Source organism: Marmota monax, unplaced genomic scaffold, assembly GCF_021218885.2.
Source record: "Marmota monax isolate L192 unplaced genomic scaffold, Marmota_monax_Labrador192_F-V1.1 WCK01_AAM20220418_F8-fsc00002, whole genome shotgun sequence".
Lineage (NCBI taxonomy): Eukaryota > Metazoa > Chordata > Mammalia > Rodentia > Sciuridae > Marmota > Marmota monax.
The window spans coordinates 410,486-428,689 of record NW_026693571.1 but is presented as its reverse complement, the minus strand read 5'-3'; the positions used below and the strand labels follow the sequence as shown (position 1 = coordinate 428,689).

General features: G+C 32.4%; 1 protein-coding gene across 2 annotated transcripts in view; it reads left to right on the top strand.

Annotated features, from left to right (window-relative positions):
• Positions 1-18,204, top strand: part of LOC124102602 (bifunctional heparan sulfate N-deacetylase/N-sulfotransferase 3) — a 171,628-nt gene that overhangs the window by 54,582 nt on the left and 98,842 nt on the right. For both annotated transcript variants that reach the window (XM_058583739.1, XM_046459054.2), the window contains exons 3-4: positions 9,532-9,619; positions 16,013-16,167. In XM_058583739.1, the coding sequence (XP_058439722.1) occupies positions 9,532-9,619; positions 16,013-16,167 (243 nt within the window). The remainder of the gene's footprint in view (positions 1-9,531; positions 9,620-16,012; positions 16,168-18,204) is intronic.

Sequence of the window (18,204 nt, the reverse complement as noted above, 5' to 3'; positions counted from 1 at the left end):
ACAATGCAATGTTACATAATTTCTAACCCAAACTTCTCTAGCTGTGATAGATGTAGATATGGATATAGAGATAGAAAGATATGTAGGTAGGTACATGCATAGAAAATCTCCTATTGATTCCATTTTACAGGAGAACCCTGACACATACATGAGTTTTGATTGATCAATCAATTGCACAATCCATAGATAGGAAGAAGGATTTGTTATAAATTTGTTTCCAATCTTATGGAAGTTTAGAAAACAAAAGCTGTACTTGGAAGTCAACAATTTAGTTCTTGTCCGATTTTGAAAGCCTGAGAAATAGGAGAACTGATGATGTATGATCCAGCCTGATGCCCAGCTGACATGAAACTCAAGAATTCATGTTTCAGTTTGAGTTTCAAGGCAGATAGAGACCCATGTCCCAGCTCAAGGCATCAGGCAGAAAGAATTCCCACTTATTTCCAAGATAGTCAGAATTTTTATTTTGTTCATGCCTTTAACTTATTGAATATGGTCTATTCATGTTAGTACGGGCAATCAACATTACTCAGCCTATCAATTCTACTGTTAATCTCCCAAAACACATTTTCAGACATACCCAAGATATTGTTTGACCAAATATATAAGTAATCCATGTCCCATTCAGTTGACATGTGAAGTTAAAAATTATGGAGCACTTTTGAGCCAAGACAGTTTCTAAGACCTCTACTGAATTCTGATAATCCTTACATATTCTAGTTTTTCCTACAGTATTTGTGATTTGAGAATTCATAGTACTCCTTATCTATGTGGTCCATGGAGTTATTGACTAGCTCATATCTACTTTGTACTGGGAACTATCCAAAGCAGTAGACATCAAATACTTCATACACTAAAGGGAAAATAGGCCTATAAATAAGTAATTAGAAACTGGTGTCTCGAACTACTTGAAATCAAGGAACAGGTCAGTGAATCTTAGAATGTGCTATAATGTCACATATTAAAAACACTCTGAAGGCTTTTGTCTTGCTTAAGCATTATTACACAGAATCTCTGAGTTAGAATCCCAAAATCTGTATTTTATTAAGATTCCCAGATGATTTTCCCAGTAGTTGGAGAAGCATTGAAATAAGACATGCTGTTTCAGAATATTTTTAAATAAAATGTTTTATAATTACTGTTTTTCAATTTGAATTATATTGAAATTTCTACCAATTCAAAATAGTTTATAAAATAAGATTGTAAAAAAATGTTAAAAATACATAATGTACAATATTCATTTCATTTTCAAATCTTTATGATTTTATTGCATCATGAGATCAGTTAGAAATTTATTCATATTCATATTCAAGAGATATTTACTTGTTCCCTTCTGATCCTGCCATTATATGGGGCTTTGGGGATTCAGACATTTGGGGACATAGCCATAATTACTACTCCATAGATTTTATAGTCAAGCTTAAACCTTACCTCACTTTTAATGTATAGAACAAACTCTTCTGGATGTAGATGGCTCAGGATTTTTTTTTTTTTTGTGTGTGTGTGTGTGTGTATGCACATGTGTATATATTTAGCACTTTTACTTCTTGAGCAGAATAGATTTGCTACTTACATGGTTCCCAAATGTTAAAGGACATGACTTGCATTAGAATAATGGCAAATGATGATACTCTGTTTTTTTTCCCATATTGGATCCCATATTTCTGCTTCTTTTTTCTCTTTTTCTGCAAAAGCAAGTATTTTAAATTGTATCAACATTAAATAATACTGACATTATTTTCATGATAACACATAAAATATTTTTTCTACATAACTGAACGAATGAGATGTGACTAATAGTTTCTTAAAGATACTGTATTGTAAGAAATTATGAACTAATTTTACATGTTTTTAAGAGTACATTAGTATTTTGACTATTTAAGTATATCAATAATAAGTAAATAAAATATGTATAGCAAATACTTAGAATAGCACTTACTAGTTTTCTGTTTCCTTTTCACGTATCATTATTTGCCAATTTCAGTTCAACAAATGTTTTAGGAAAATCATTCCTCACTATATAATTTAAAGTTTATTCATAATGTATATTCTAGACAAACTAAATATATATAACAGAAATAATTCAAATTTACTATTAACATTCTTTCCTTAGCTTTTACAAAACCTTTGCCCTTAATCTTTTAATACAATACAAACAACAAAATACATGAACATTGTGGTGGAACAAAACTAATTCACTGTCTTAAGAAGAAATACAAGTCCTTTAATGGTTACTGTAATGCAGCTGCTTGGATAATCCTCATCTTTAGTGTTGATTAGACAACAACCAAAGAGCTAAAGATCAATTTGAAATATAATTTAAAATTTTAGATGCCTTTTTTTCTTTATAATTTTCACATGGGTATAGGAAGAAATGGGAGATGGAGTTACATGACAGGACAAAAAGAATTTTGTAAAATTGGTTGAAGAAAGGACAGTGGATTCCAGTCCTAGAGCTAGAACTCTAGAACTCAGTTTCCACGTGCTAAAAAGGTTTTTGATTTGGGGGACATATATACATTTTGCGTGTGATTTTCATATTGAACCTGTGATCTATATGTTGTTATTCTATTTTCCAGAAACTGATTTGTCAAGGTTCAGTAACTTAGTCAGCATTTTGAATATGTCAAGTTTATACAGTAGTCACGAACAGTCAGAGCCGGGCTCAGTGGCACACACCTGTAGTTCCAACAGCTCAAGAGGCTGAGGCAGGAGGATCACAAGTTCAAAGCCATCCTCAGCAAGGTTGAGGCACTAAGCAACTCAGTGAGACCCTGTCTCTAAATAAAATACAAAATAGGGCTAAGGGATGTGGCTCAGTGGCTGAGTGCCCTTGAGTTCAATCACTGGTATGCCCCCCCACAAAAAATAAAAGAAAAATAAAAAAGAACAGAGACAGAGTCTAAAATCATTCTGATTCCTAATCTGCTACACATTTAATATGCCATGTGGGTGAAGTCATGTGCAAGGACAGGCCTAAAACAATTTAAGAAGGAGGAATACGATCTCTAAAACATCTCATTCTAATCAACAAGTTTCTGGATGAAAATTCATGGAAAAAATAGATAACATACTCTCACCTTTGGTCTTCATATTTTAAGCTGCCAGAATAAACATTTCCACCTTTTAATGTTTATTCTGACAATTTAAAATATAAATACTCTAATTTAGAATATGGACAACTGGGAGCTGAGTGAATGTTTATCATCAGGAATTTGTAAGTCAATACAAGTGCCATATGTATAGGTTTCTTGTTAAGAGAATCTAAATACTGTAGCAGATAGTGACCAAGTATTATGCTTTCTGCTAGCTTACCAATCTTTTCTGCATTTCTTTCTTAGTTTCACACATAATGCCAGTTGTGTAGCTAGGTCAAAGAGTAGTTAATCCTAGCCTTCTTGGTTATTATTTTTCTGTAAAGATGTCTTCCCTTTAATTGTTCATAATATCCCACTATCTTATCATAATATCCCACTATCTTATTATAATATCCCACTATCTTATCAAACCTGTTTCCAGCATATTTCAATATTTTCTTTATCTATAAACAAATCTTTAAGATAGAGTCTTCCCAATTTTACACCTCATCTGATAGAGACTAAGGTGATTGCTGGAGAACATCATAGTCCTTAGGTGTTCTGAAGCCCAACCCTACAGGTGGTGCACTCAATGAATGTTATATCATCTAAATTCCAATGGGTAAACATTTTAGTTTAGCTGATGTGATTGATAAGTTTTGTACACAAACTTGTTTGGGCTGAGGGATGCCTGGTCAGCTGGTAAGATATGATTTTTGTGAGTGCCAGTGGGGAAGTTCTAGAAAAGAGAAAATTTTGAACTGGTGAACTGAATAACATAGATGACCATCCATGTGAATGGGTATGTATTATCCAATCCATTGATGGACTGAATAACTAACTAAAAGATGGAAGAACAAATTCACTATCTCTGAGCTGAGATTTTCATCTTTGTCCCTCCTTGGACACAGAAAATCTTTATTCTCAAGCTTTAACGAAATTACACTACTTTCTTAGTTTTTTAGCTTGCCTTCACAACCATATTTGCCAATCCTATTGGATATGTTCCTCTCAGGAATCCTAACAGCTGCAGTATCACAGACCAATCTAGTCTTCCCATTTCCAGTATAACTTCAAGTTTTGGAAGCTAAGAATGCAACCAGTTGTTAAAAGTTGAAGGAAGATGACCCTCTTATATCCTTCTAGAGGATTATATCACCAGGTTTCTTTTTTGCCAGTGATAATAGTGTCCAATGTTAAGATTCTTGTTTTTTGAGATCTGAAATCCAAAATGCTTATTCAAGTCAGTTGTTCAGCATTTAGTTAGCTTTGTGACAAAGGAGAAATCACTTAAATTATTTAAGCAATGTCTACCATTATCTCAATTTGAATATTTCTGAGGGCTATGTGCAGATAAATATATAGATACAGGAACTTCTCACCCACGTCCTGCACAGGCAGTGGAATTTGAGTTTCCTCTGTGTTTAACGGGCTGGTGTGAAATAAAAGAAAGAAAGAGAAAATCGTGAAGATACCACAGGACACAGGAAGTAATTTTAGAAAGGGGGTGGCACAGCTCTCTCAGGATCAAGCTTCCACACTGGAAAGAGAGTGAAAGCTCGAGTCTGCTTTGTTTATATGGGAGAAGCATCAAAAGTTTTCCAGGGAATGTTCTTTTGCTGAATAAGGTAGGAGGTGGGCTGTCCAATTTCCAAAGGGTTACGCCCCACTCTGGAGCTATGAAAGCTGTCTCCCTAGCCAAGCAAAGACAGAGGTCAAGTGCATTGGGCAATCCATTGAGTGGGAGGGACCACAACATAGTTTGTAATGCCAAACTTAAATCTTCCTGGCTCAAGGCCAGTGAAGATGCTAAAATAAACTCAAATAACTTATGGGTGGAGTCCCACAGGAATTTAAGTTGCCCAATTGCTTTTATTTGCTTTAGCAGATATAAAAATTTATATTTATGATAAAATAAGTAGTATGTGATTAATTAAAATGTCTTAATTGTAATTTTGTATTCAAACAATGTTTTTCTTTCTATTGAAAAACCCTATTTGACAATAAAATTTCTTCCCTGTCTTTAATATGGCTTACCAACACAGATTGTTGACTTACAGGCAATAAAATAAGTAAAAATATAATCTAGGAAGAAAAATAAAAAAATATAAAAATCAGCAGATGTTCCCCCAAAGAATGTCACACATGTGATGAATACTAACACAAATCTCAGTATGACGTTTTTGCAATTACATTTAATTTTGATTTTTGTCACTGATTTACTGTTTCTTATATTTATTCTCTTAAAGAAAGTTAGATAAAATTCAAAAATGTATCAAAACTGCCATTTTGCTTAATTCTCAAAGATTAATTTTATTAAATTAGATCTTTCTTTTGCTTGTAACTAGATCTTTTAATGTTTGGGAATGTACTTGGCTTTGTAGAATGAGGACTTAAAAATTAAGACGTTAGTGGGATAACTGTACAAACTCAAATTTGAAAAAATAACTTTGAAATGTTATTTGGAGAGTTGCATATAAAATGCAATTCTCATATTTTTTATGGCTTGTTTCTTTTTAATCATCAAATAAGCATTTTAAATTTTGCTGCAAAGCAGTTTTGTTTTATGAAGAATACATTGAATTATTTTCTGCTATAGAAATTTCTGCTTCATTTGTATATAAATACATATTTGTACATGGCATTATGGTTTTAATTTATCCATATCTCCATATATCTGAAATATTCATGGATTTATTTAGTTATTGAAAAATGGAAGGAACTCACTAGAATCCTTATTATTTATTTTTAATGATTTTAATTTTTCATTGGAAAATATGTTATTTAAAAAAAAAAAATCAATGATTATCCTAAATATTTATTTTGAAACATCTTAAGGAAGGATTATTTTTCAAAAGTCAAACTAGTTTTCAAAGTAGATATCTATATTCTTAAAGTTTTTGCTTGGTACTGAGGAGAATAATAAATGGTGCACGTTAGGGGAGCTTATTTACTTCCCTTTTCCATAGCCCAGGGGCTCTGCATATCAGAGATTGCTCTGGAAATTTATGAGTTGTTTGAATATAGTGTGATAACATTGATTTATTTTTTTTTGATTAGACTTTTAGACATTATCAGGTTATTTTAGATAATAAAGCAAAGTATCACTTATATAATTTTACAGCATTTTCTTTACAGTAATGAATAAAATATTTTAGTTTAAAATGGAATAATAATAAAACCATTTTAGTAATGAATTTAGTGAAAAGGATAAGGGCCTAAAAATATTGCTGATGCTTAAGCTTCTTGCACTGAACAGGCCAGTGATATGCATATTTTGAATAGTTGGAAATAATGGATAAATATAGTATTTAATATTATTATCATAGACAAATTCCCAAACTGGTTTATAAGAATAATTTAAATGTGAGAAATATTATGGCTTAAGTATATAAAATATCATCTTGAAATAGGTTTTCCTCTTCACCATACATAGGGATTTCAGTATGGGCTATCTGTTTCAGTATATCTTTTAAATATTTCCATATTTGTTTCTAGAATATCAAGTAAATGTGTAAAATTTCCAAATAAAACCTGAAAAATTAGGGCTAATTCAGTAATTGGAATTAATTCATTCTAGTTTATGAAGGGACTAATTCCTAAATATATTATACATTCTTTAACAGCTAAGGCCTAAGAACAGGATAGATTCATTTACTTTCTATCAAAATTATTAAAAGTACACTAGAAAGGCAATGAAGATTACAAAGCAAAGTTCAAATTCAACTTTAATGTGAAAAAAAAATAAAAGGCAGAAAGAATGTCAGCCTTACCTAATTTTAAGGTAGAAAAATTTAATAACACAAAGCACTATTTAGAATGTATTTCAAATCTTTATTTTAACCAATGAAAGGGGAATAAGGAATAAAACGAAGAGATAAATATGGGAAAAGAAGAAATATAAGAGTTATAAGAGGAGAGAAAGATATGAAGACTCAAATAGAACGTTCCCCTGAGGTGAAGAGCCTAGAGGGATGGGCAGAGTAGGGGAAGACTAAAACAAATATATTTAATAAATGAATTAAATAAATGAAATAAAGAGTAAAAGGTTCTAAAAAGTAAATGAAATGGATGGATAGTTAGGTAGATAGGTATAGGGGTAGGCAGATGATAGATACTTCTGACAATTACAGCATCAACATCTAATATTTTATGATACTTTTTAAAAAGTTTTCCAACTTACTTTAATTATTATTATTATTATTATTACTATTATTATTATTATTTTTTTAAATGTGATTGAACTCAGGGGTGCTCAACCACTGAGCCATATCCTCAGCCCTATTTTGTATTTTATTTATAGACTCTGTCTTAGCTTAGCACCTCACCATTGCTGAGTCTGGCTTTGAACTTGTAAACCTCCTGTCTCAACCTCTAAGTGGCTGGGATTACAGGTGTGCACAACTTCACCCAGCTATATATTATTTCTTATAATCTGTATTAGTATTCCATGGGTTAGATCACTGTCTCCAATTTACAGATGAAGGAAAAAGTTTGGACAGGTAATGTGAATTCTCCTATATCATTTAATAATAATAACCATATGAGTAGTTGTAATAGTATCAGCAGCAATAACAGAAGAGCAGCACTTAATAATTGCTGGGCATGAATGAATTATTTCATTTAATTCACACAACAGAGCTTTGAGGTAATTATTACTATGCCTACCTTATAAATGAAGAGACTGACTCTTAGAGTTATTTAACAACATGCTCAAAGAAGAATAAGGACAGATCCAGAATTCCATCTGAGGCCATCTGACCTCTAAACCTGTCCTCTTAATAACTGCAATATAAGTACCAGAGGTGGAATTTCATTTACACCTTCACATTCCTCACCTGATCTTCCTTCCAGAAGAAATAGAGAAGTTCAAACTGTTCACCCAGGCAACTCCCAGCTTACCATACTCCAGTTTATCACCTACAGGTCCCATTCCTCACTTCATTATGCCTACCAATTTGTTTCCCATGATTAACCCATGCCCTACCCTGGTAAGGGCAAGACCTGTGTGTCCCCAGTGGCATGACCATCAGTCAATCTTGTTCCTGTAATGAGGTGTGCAGATCTACTAACAGGCCTACTTTAATTTTTGAGTGTCATCTGTTTCCATATAATACATGGCTCAGTTATGTACACCAAAGAAGTTGTTCATTTAAATAAAGTGATAGAAAGGTATTCAGTTATTGATCAGATGAGTTTAAATTTAATAAAAGCTCTTTTCCTTCCCTTAACACATAACTCATCATACATTTTATTCAGATGATCACCAAATAAAAAGAGATTATTTGTTTATCCCCAAAGATTGAAACATAATGAACATGATTGAAACAATATGAATCTGATAGTGCAGGGTTTCCACTTGTCACTCTGATATCAGAAAAAAAAAAGATTTAGTTATGGCCCCACCTGTACTAAAGAAAGAAGGAAAGGATCTGGAATGATAGAGTAAAAGGAGAACAAAATTTGGATATATATCTTTAATCTAGGATCCACCACTAAGTTTATCTGTGAAAAAAGAGCAAGTCATTTGTCCGAACTTTCCTCAGGTGTAAAAGATGTGTTAACCAATCTCCTTAACCAATCTAACATCGCTACTTTTTGTCCAGTTGAGGTGAGCACTCAACTACTATAGTGTGCTCGTGTGTGTGTCTGCACACACACATGTGCATGTTGCAGAGAGGCAGAGGAAGAATATAAAAAATAGAATATAAATAATGAGAAAGAAAAGTACAAGAATGAAAAGTACACTAAATAGTCACAACCTGTTATAAATATATAACATATATATTTATTTATGTAGCATAAACATAGAACAAAATACATAAATATATAACACAATTGTATAGATAGAGCAAAACTTTACTTCAAAAATTGTTTACTTGTTAGAAATAGTGCATTTTGTTGTTTGTTTTATTAAAAAAAGTACAAATCAGAGATTTACTTTATCATGATACCCATACCCTTTTTTGAATAGCAGTCATCATCTTTTGGGACTCTCAGATTTAAGATAGAAAAGTCTTGCATTTTGAAGGCCAAAAATGTATCTGAGAAATAACAATTTGCTTCTTTCCTCATTCGATGTTACATAGCTTTCTTTAAATTGAGTGACATTTTTTTGACATTCGTTATCTATGTCCCTGGGTGATAAAAGATACATATTTTACATACTACATGCAAGTTCCTTTTCTGCACACAGATTAAACTTTTCACTTAAATTCCCCTTCTTAGCTGAAATTTTTTGTTGATTTATTATAAGCTAAAGGATAAAAATATTTATGTTTATGTAATCTTAAAAGTATCTCTCTAATTTTAAAGTGATAACTACTTTCCATCATTTAATTGGGCCAAGTATAAAAAAGTGGTTTTATTCTATACCTGCAAAAGGAAGATGTCTTTTAAAAATGTCTGAATGTCATTCTTGACCTCATACATTTTAAAAAATTCTATATTACAGGCCCTGCTTGAGACTCAGAATCTTTTGCGGGAACAAATCAGAAATTTTACATTCAACTTGGGATTTTCAGGAAAATTTTACCACACAGGTAAGAAAAAGAGATTAAGTATTCTCATAAGGCTTTTTTTTTTTTTTTGACCACTCTATTTAAAATAGTAAACCTCTACATTCCATATGTACTTCCTCTATTTTCCATATAATTTGACCCCATCTAACATACTATTTTAACCATTAAAATTGTTTATCACTTGAAAGGTTATGATATTATCTAATGAACTTCTTTCTTATTATTATAATTTATGTATCTAAAATGAATAAATACTAGATGGGCTCTTCAGTTAATTTTGACAAACTGTACACATCTGTGTAATTCATAGGGAGATCAAATAAGGTAACAAAACCAGAGCACTGCCACCTCATACTCCCTTACAGTCATTAGTTTTCCTCAAACAGAATTATTTTACTCACTTCTGATACCATCTGAGATTTGCCTCCTTTTGAGATACATGTAAAATAACTCATTTGTTACCAGTTTTTAGTTCAACTGTTTTTGTTTCATAGATATTATTATGTATAGGTTTATTTCTTCATTTTTCATTGCTTTGTAGTATTCCGTTATTTGCATATACAAACATTTCTTTATCCATTCCATTCCAATATAGATGACTGCATTATTTCTAGACTTGGCTGTTTTTAATAGACCTGGTATGAAAATCTTTATACCTGTCCTTCAGAAACTTAAGTATATTTTTTTCTATTGGATATCAGCAGGGAGTGGAATTTCTAGTTGTATAGCAAACATATGATCAGATTTAACAGAAAATGATAATCAAATTTGAAAAATGACAAATATTTCAAATTTGTTTTACCAATTTATATTTTCAATAGTATCAGTGTTCTAAAATCTTGCTCTAAAATCTTGTTAATGTTTGATTTTTTCTTGTTAATTTTAGCCTTTCTAGTAGGCATATAGAAATGTCATATTATGTTTTTATATATATTTTTCTGATGTCTAGCATACAAGCTTTTTTATTATGTTTATTGTCTGTTAATACCTTTATTGAGAAGCATTTTTTTTCTATTTTCTAGATTTTATTGTTGATTTATAGAAATTCTCTGTGCAAACATTGTAAGAAAAATAAAAGAGACACAGAGGTAGAGAGACAAGATGCAGAGGCAAAGTAGCAGAATGTTAGAAAAAGCCCCTTGTCCAAGCTGACAGCTTTATTCATAATCAATAAGTTACATTAGATCAGTGGCATCAGTAGTACATTATTGCTCATTGTGTCATTAGGCAGGTTACAGAGTTAGCAGCATTATGCAGCTTATTCCTCAGTTACATACTGTAGTTGTGATGTGCATGTTAGGAGCTTTGTATAGCTCTCAAGAAAGCCCATTGTTTAAAGTTACTGTTTTGTGGACAAGTTCAGGCACAGCAGAGCTTGGTGCAACATTGTGGTTGTCTAATAAGAAATTTTCTTTATTCACAAGAGCTGAGTGCCTTAGATAAATGTTGAGTCTGAAAAGACTCTAGCATAGAGCCTCCTCATGCAGGGCATTGCTACAGCAGCTAGGCATCCTGTGTCTTTGCACAGAATTTTTCCTAGCCACCAAGCATGCCACTAAAGAAAGAAGGAAAGAATCTGAAATGGTAGAGTAACACCAATCATGTCATGAAGCTATCAGAGACCCCGATCCCAAACACAGAACCCTTACAAAACACAGAGCTCTTTTTCAATTACTTGTGTTACGAATACTTTTCTCTCACTGTCTGAGTAGTCTATTCACTTTCCTAATGGTGATTTTGATGTAGAAAAATATTTAATTTTAACATTTTTCATTTTACTTTTTCTTTCCTTTTTGCTACCTTTTTGTTTCTTCTTTAAAAAATAACTACGTATCACAGTAAAATTAAATTTTTCTACAATCTTAGAATTTATAAATCAGTGATTCATCTGGAAACTGAGATATAGAATGGCTAGTTTGCTCATAGTTGCACAGCTGTTGGTACCGATATATGATGTCTCTGCAAAATTCACAATAAGATGGTTTGAATGGTATCTGTGAAGAAGAAAATTTGGGAAATGAATGACAAGGATGAAAATTAGTTACTTTTCACTGTTCATTCTGCATTTTACATTATACATATATAATCCATTCAATTAAATTATGAATTAAATGATAAGTAATTTTAAAATGACTTTATATTTTAGCACATTTTCCATAATTTTAAATGCTTTTAATTTTTTACTTTGATAATATGAATTCTTTTGTGTATAGGTAATGTGTACCTTCAAGGGTTTAACAAGATTATTATGGTGATAATTCTTCCTATATACATTTAATATCAACAATACCTGTTTTCATTTCCATAAAGGAAATTCAATAGTAACTTCATTTTTAAATAGAAGTAACACTTATTACATTTCTGTAATAAGTGAATTTTCACTTGTTTTCATGGAAGTTGCAGTGTTGTGAGAATTGACTGTGATATATTTTATATCACACAAAGTGTATTTCATCCACTATGTATTTTCATAAAACTGTGTGTGACTTTGCTTCTTTTAAAATTTTTTTTTAGTTGTTGATAGGCCTTTATTTTATTTATGTATTTATATGGGGTGCTGAGAATCGAACCCAGTGCCTCACACATGCTTGGCAAGTGTGCTACCACTGAGCCCCAGCCCCAGCCCCATGACTTTGCTTCTTAATTTGAAATTTTTCTGAGCTCTAAGAATGACCTTAACATAGGAAGCTCTGAAAGCCTTATTACTCTAATTACTTAAACAAATATATAAAAGACAACTTTTCAAGCCATGCATACCTGTAATCCCAGTAATTTGGGAGATTAAGTCTGGAAGATTGAAAGTTCAATGACAGCATTGGCAACATAGTGAAATCCTGTAAAAAATAAAGTAAAAAGGGCTGGGGATGTATCTCAGTGATAGAATGGTCCTGGTTTATTTTCTTGGTACCACACACACACACACACACACACACACACACACACAAGCAAATCAAAACCAAAAAATAAAAAATAATAATAAAATATACACTTTTCTGTGATTATTCTAAAGATTTACTGGGAATTCCATAATCATGGTTTAACTTTCTATTATTATTGACACAAATTTCAGTATTTATTATAACCTCAAAAATGAAAACACAGTGACATATTCTAAATTACTCGTTTACAGTAAAGTTCTACTACGTTGGTATAGATATATAAAGTGAAAACATTTTTTTTTAATGTGCAAAAGTTCAGTTCATCTTTCTAGCACCACTAAATTTGCCAATGTGGATCCCCACAAACTTAAAGCAATAAAAGAGTATTATTATGAAATCTCTTTCTAAATCTATCCTAATTTCAGTGTGCTTATTGTAGATTATTTGACATCCTTTGAAAAAATTAAAAGTTAATATACAGATAAGGAATCCCCAGAGTGAGATCAAGGACATATAGAATATGTAGTTATCAGTGAGGCAGAGAGGAAGATTTTTGGAAGAACCATAGTAGGAAACCTAGGAAAACCTAAACTCATCAAGGCAGTACAAGCAAATATTCCTAGAAACTCGATTCTCTTCTCACCAAACACTGAATGCATGAAAATTATTCTGCCTGTCCCTCTCCTTTCTTACTTGTGAAAGATTTGTCCTCTATTTTTCCTTTGCTTCGGCATTTCTCATAGCTCACAATAAAAGCGCCCTCTCTCTAAGCCAGGGAAAGTAAAACACAAGAGAAAGCTAAGACCAAGGTTCAAAGGCTTTTTTATCTGTGTAAAATATGACAACTTACACAAAACTGTGGCCAGGGTTGTCTTATGACCAGTAGAAGAATTTTTCAGTGGAAGCACATAACATTTAATACACTGTCTTTCAACAGTTAGATATTATAAAATTTAATTACATTGTTTCCTTTCTAAATTAATAATTAATTTTTTCTATTAAAAATTCTATCATTTTACTTTTCTTGAATGTAAGGAGAAAAGCTGCACTGTCATAGTATAAGAATTTTTTTCAGGAAAAAGCGTTACTTATGTGATTTCTTTTAAGTTTTGAAGGGTTGTGCATTTTGGTGAGAAATAGAGATAGAAATAAAGATCAAACTTCTCTTATAGTGAGGAATAACTACATCCAATGTACATTGCTAAACACTTTTCATGTACCTATTCAATGAATCCTAGGAGTTATATAGTATGTAACTCACTTTCTAGATAAGATCATAAAAATTTAAAGGTGCCATAGTCATAAATTATTAAGTATCAAAAACCTGTCTTAATCCTAAATCAGCTAGAGCCCAATTCTTATGTATTAGAAAAACTGAATATTTGTTATTTATTTGGCAACAGTTAATTCCGGAGCCAAATGGCAAAAGATTCTTTTTATCTATAGAATCTTTAGATTGACCTATTTCACCAAATCACATAGAGAAATACATATGTAAATTTATTTGCATCAAAAGTTACTAAAACATCAAAAGATTGTGATATTGAATTGAAATTTTTATCTTACTTTTTATTCCTCCTTTGTCCAATGAATCATAGCTGGGGCTCTGAATTTGGAATTGCTTCATATGAATTAGAATTCAGGTTCTAGATTCAGGTTCTGTCCCAGCACTTTCAGTGAGTTGGGACAAGTTACTTTATCTCTTTAGAGACCAATTTCTTTACCTGTAAATGGGATTTAGCAATGACTCTGAGCTCATAGGGCTGTTATGAGAATTAAATCAAATGATGTTGTAAAAAATGTAACTTTTTTTTTTCTTTGTGACCAGTGATTGAACTCAGGTGCACTTGACCACTAAACCACATCCTCAACCTTATTTTGTATATTTTTAGAGAAAGTGTCTCATTGAGCATTCCACTATTGCTGAGGCTGGCTTTAAACTTGTGAGCCTCCTGCTTTAGCCTCCAGAGACACTGGGAGTAAAGCATATAACATTGTTCTTGGAACAAGGTAAATCTTAGTCAAGGAAGCTTTTTAATATCAGAGAAGGAAATACTGCTGATAAAATACTGCAAAAAGTTTTTTTTTAATAGATAAATAGTATAATAAATCATAATTTGCAATAACTTTGTAAGCAAGTTTTGTAAGAACTTCAGAAATGGTCTTTAAAAATTGACGAATTTGACTTCTCTTTCTTCTACCTCCAGTTTGACAAGGAGGGCAGAGCTGGAGAAAAAATGGACAGCAGGATGCTGAGGCAATCCAACCATGAACAACTACATTTCAGCTGCTTTTAATCATAATGTTTGGCAATTGTTCTCAATATAATTACTTTTTATTTATAACATCCCTAAAGTGGGGTTAAAGAAAATCAGATAAAACAGAGCTATCAAGAAAAAAAGGACAGACCTACTACTATGCCTACTATGTGAGTTAAGATAAATCAGTTGGAGGGCAGACAGACGTTGTTTGTCTAACCCCTGCATGATTGCAGTGTACACACATTTTACTCATAGATTCACCGTGGTGTACAGGAAAGGGTAATGTCTGAGCTGTCTTTCTGAAGATCACTGAGATGAGTCACTCTGTCTTCATAAATAAATTTGAGCAAAGTCTAATTAGGAAAGATAGCAGAATACAACAGTCACTAGTATGGCAATATGTAAAAACGTGGATGTGTAACCAATGTGATTCTGCAATCTGTATATGGGGTAAAATGGGAGTTCATAACCCACTTGTATCAAATGTATGAAATATGATATGTCAAGAGCTTTGTAATGTTTTGAACAACCAATAAAAAAAAAGAAAACGAAAACAAAGAAAAATGAGTGAAGGAGAAATGACAAAATAGATTCAGGAAAAGATAGTCCTATGTAACAAGGAATGGAATGCAAAAGCACCTGGCAAGAGACTTTTTATAAACTAGGGACCCTCAGTTTACTTTACCCACAATCGTATTCCTGGGGAGATAGAGATCAGCAATGAATTGATTACTGAGAAATCCCAAGAGACTTTTGCCTATTTTCAGTGTGAAAATTGCAATGAATAACTGACTTAATCTTAAATGACATGGTTTCCTGAGGGACCCAAATGAATTATGAAATTATTTTGTTGTGACTGTATATATAACCCATGTCAAAATGATTTACTACTAGGGCTCTATCACAACTTTCCATACTTTAAATTCCAATGGTTACATTTTCTATTTCCCCCATTTTCTTCAAACTACAAATTGTACAAAGATGCTAAAAGAGAAGAGTTTTAATGTCCTTGGGAGTGGACATACATCCATCTTGCAGTGGTTATATACATCCATGTCTCGTTTAACCATATTAAAAACTGCTTTATAACAATCACTGGTTTTTGCATAACAGATTTTGCTTTGTTACATTTTATGTTCAAATCCTTATATGTATGTAAGGTAGTGTAAATGTAATATATAAGAGTATAAATTAGATAAATAGATAGATAGATAGATAGATAGTGGCAGAATAGTGTAACTGGAATTAATTAAATAATCACTTCCCCCCTAAAGGAACTGAAGAGGAAGATGAAGGGGATGACTGTCTTTTGGGGTCTGTTGATGAGTTCTGGTGGTTTCCTCATATGTGGAGTCATATGCAGCCCCATCTCTTCCATAATGAGTCATCTTTGGTGGAGCAGATGATTCTCAACAAAAAATTTGCCTTGGTAAGTAACTCATGTTGACGATTACATTGAACTAGTGTTTACTTATTAGAGAAATGACAAGATTTTTTACTGAAAACATTTTTGAGGCTCTTGATATTTTGACGCTTGTTAAGCAGATTTACTATGTGATTGTTAAAAAGCTCCATATTGCAGGCTTTCAATATGTGGCTTTTGAGTTTGTATGGGGTGCATATCATTATGCTAATGCATTGAGGGCTCTAATTTAAGAGAGACTTCACAAAATTCAGGACTCAGTTATATGTCATTTCAGTCAGAGCTCCTAAGACATGTTTTCTGTCTAGAAGGAGGTTTCTGCTGTGCTGGGGAGGTAGAAGTATGCACATAAAACAATTATGCAATAAAATGAGATATTTCATGACTTAGTGTCAAACCTTCAATACACAAATTCATGGTTCAGAGAAACAAGTGTCATTGGAAATGATGAAAGGCCAGTTCTTGTGGAAATGCAATTAGGAACTTCCTGAAATATTAATAGAGTTAAGTACCAGGATGAGTTGGAGTAAAATGAGGCTGAGGGAAAAGACCAGGTAGGTTACCGTAAAGTGGATATGAGGTAATAAAGATTCTGTCTAGGAATACTGTGGAAATGAAAGAAAAACTATTGAAAGACAGTTCCAACATAGATGTTATATAGATGGAACATTTGCTTGGTTGAAGCAAGATATACTGCTTTAGACTGAAGGGTTTGTGACTTGGGACCGAGTATGGCTGGGCTGGCAACAACAACAACAAAACACACACACACACACACCCAGAAATACCTTTTTTGGGTGTCAGGGATGGCTCTGAGACCTCAGCTCCTATTCTGGAAAGCAAAGAGAGCAAGGGAGGCAAGAGGCAAGAGAGAGAGCACACCCTAAACCCCTGTTTTTATTTAGGGGAAAGACATTCAAGACAGATCCACCCAAATAAGGCAAGGGATTGGGTTTCGAAGGGTGGAGTCTTACTTGGTGATGTATTGTGGTGGTCAGCAGATTGACTGACATCTTGGAAAGCTACACTAATCTCAGGAGCTGTGTGGTATCATAGGCAGAGTGAGAAGGACACATAGGTCACATAGCCCAATCAGGCAGTAACATTAGGCCAGTCCCCTCATATGATCAAATGCGCATAGCTCATACATACATAGCCCATGGATGGCTCATGACAACAAGGGACTTTAAAGAAAAACTTTTAATAAGTACATAATGAGAGGAAATAGAGTTGCAAGCAGAGAGGGTACTAAAGCCCACTTATATATAATGGTATTGTATGAACTACTAGAGTCAAGAGCTCAAGTAATTTATCTCCATGTTATCTTACTCAAACTTATGCAAGAAAGGGTTAGAATTTATAAAACCTACTTCTTTTTTTTCTCACCACTGTAGAAAATCAAGTTTATTATATGTAACATAAAGAGTTCATACTTACCTTTTAACTTAAGTGTACTCTTTGGAGGAAAAAAGTTTCAAGGGCAAACTTGCTATGCATTGACATTTTATTAAGAAAGCTAAAATAGTGCTCATGCATATTGATATGAAAGTATTTTGATGGTATTTGCAAACTCCTGTAAGATGGATATATTTTTCTCAAAAAGTATAAACAAAAACAGTAACCATCATGTAAAATTCAGCAAATACTGTCATGATTTGTAACTGAGAGTACTAAAATTCCTATTTCAATGGAAGAGGTAGACATCTAAGGCTTCTAATGTTAGCAGTGTTAATTAGTAAGAGATGATGAAGCAGAAAATGACTTGGTAGTTGCTTCATAAATCTGTAGTAAAAGGGAGAAAGGAATTTGTGAGAAAAGGAAATATGTAAATACAGTAGAAGAAAGCAACAATAAAAGATAAAATAATGAGAAGTAAAGAGAGGGTTTTGTTGTTTTTTCAAAGCCTTAAAAGTATCTTGTGTCAAGACATATTTGACAAAAGATGGAATTCACTGTTATGAAAGGAGAGTAGTATATAGAATGATAGGTGTTTTATTATTATTTGAATGAATAAATCAGTGAATGAATCAATAAATGTCAATA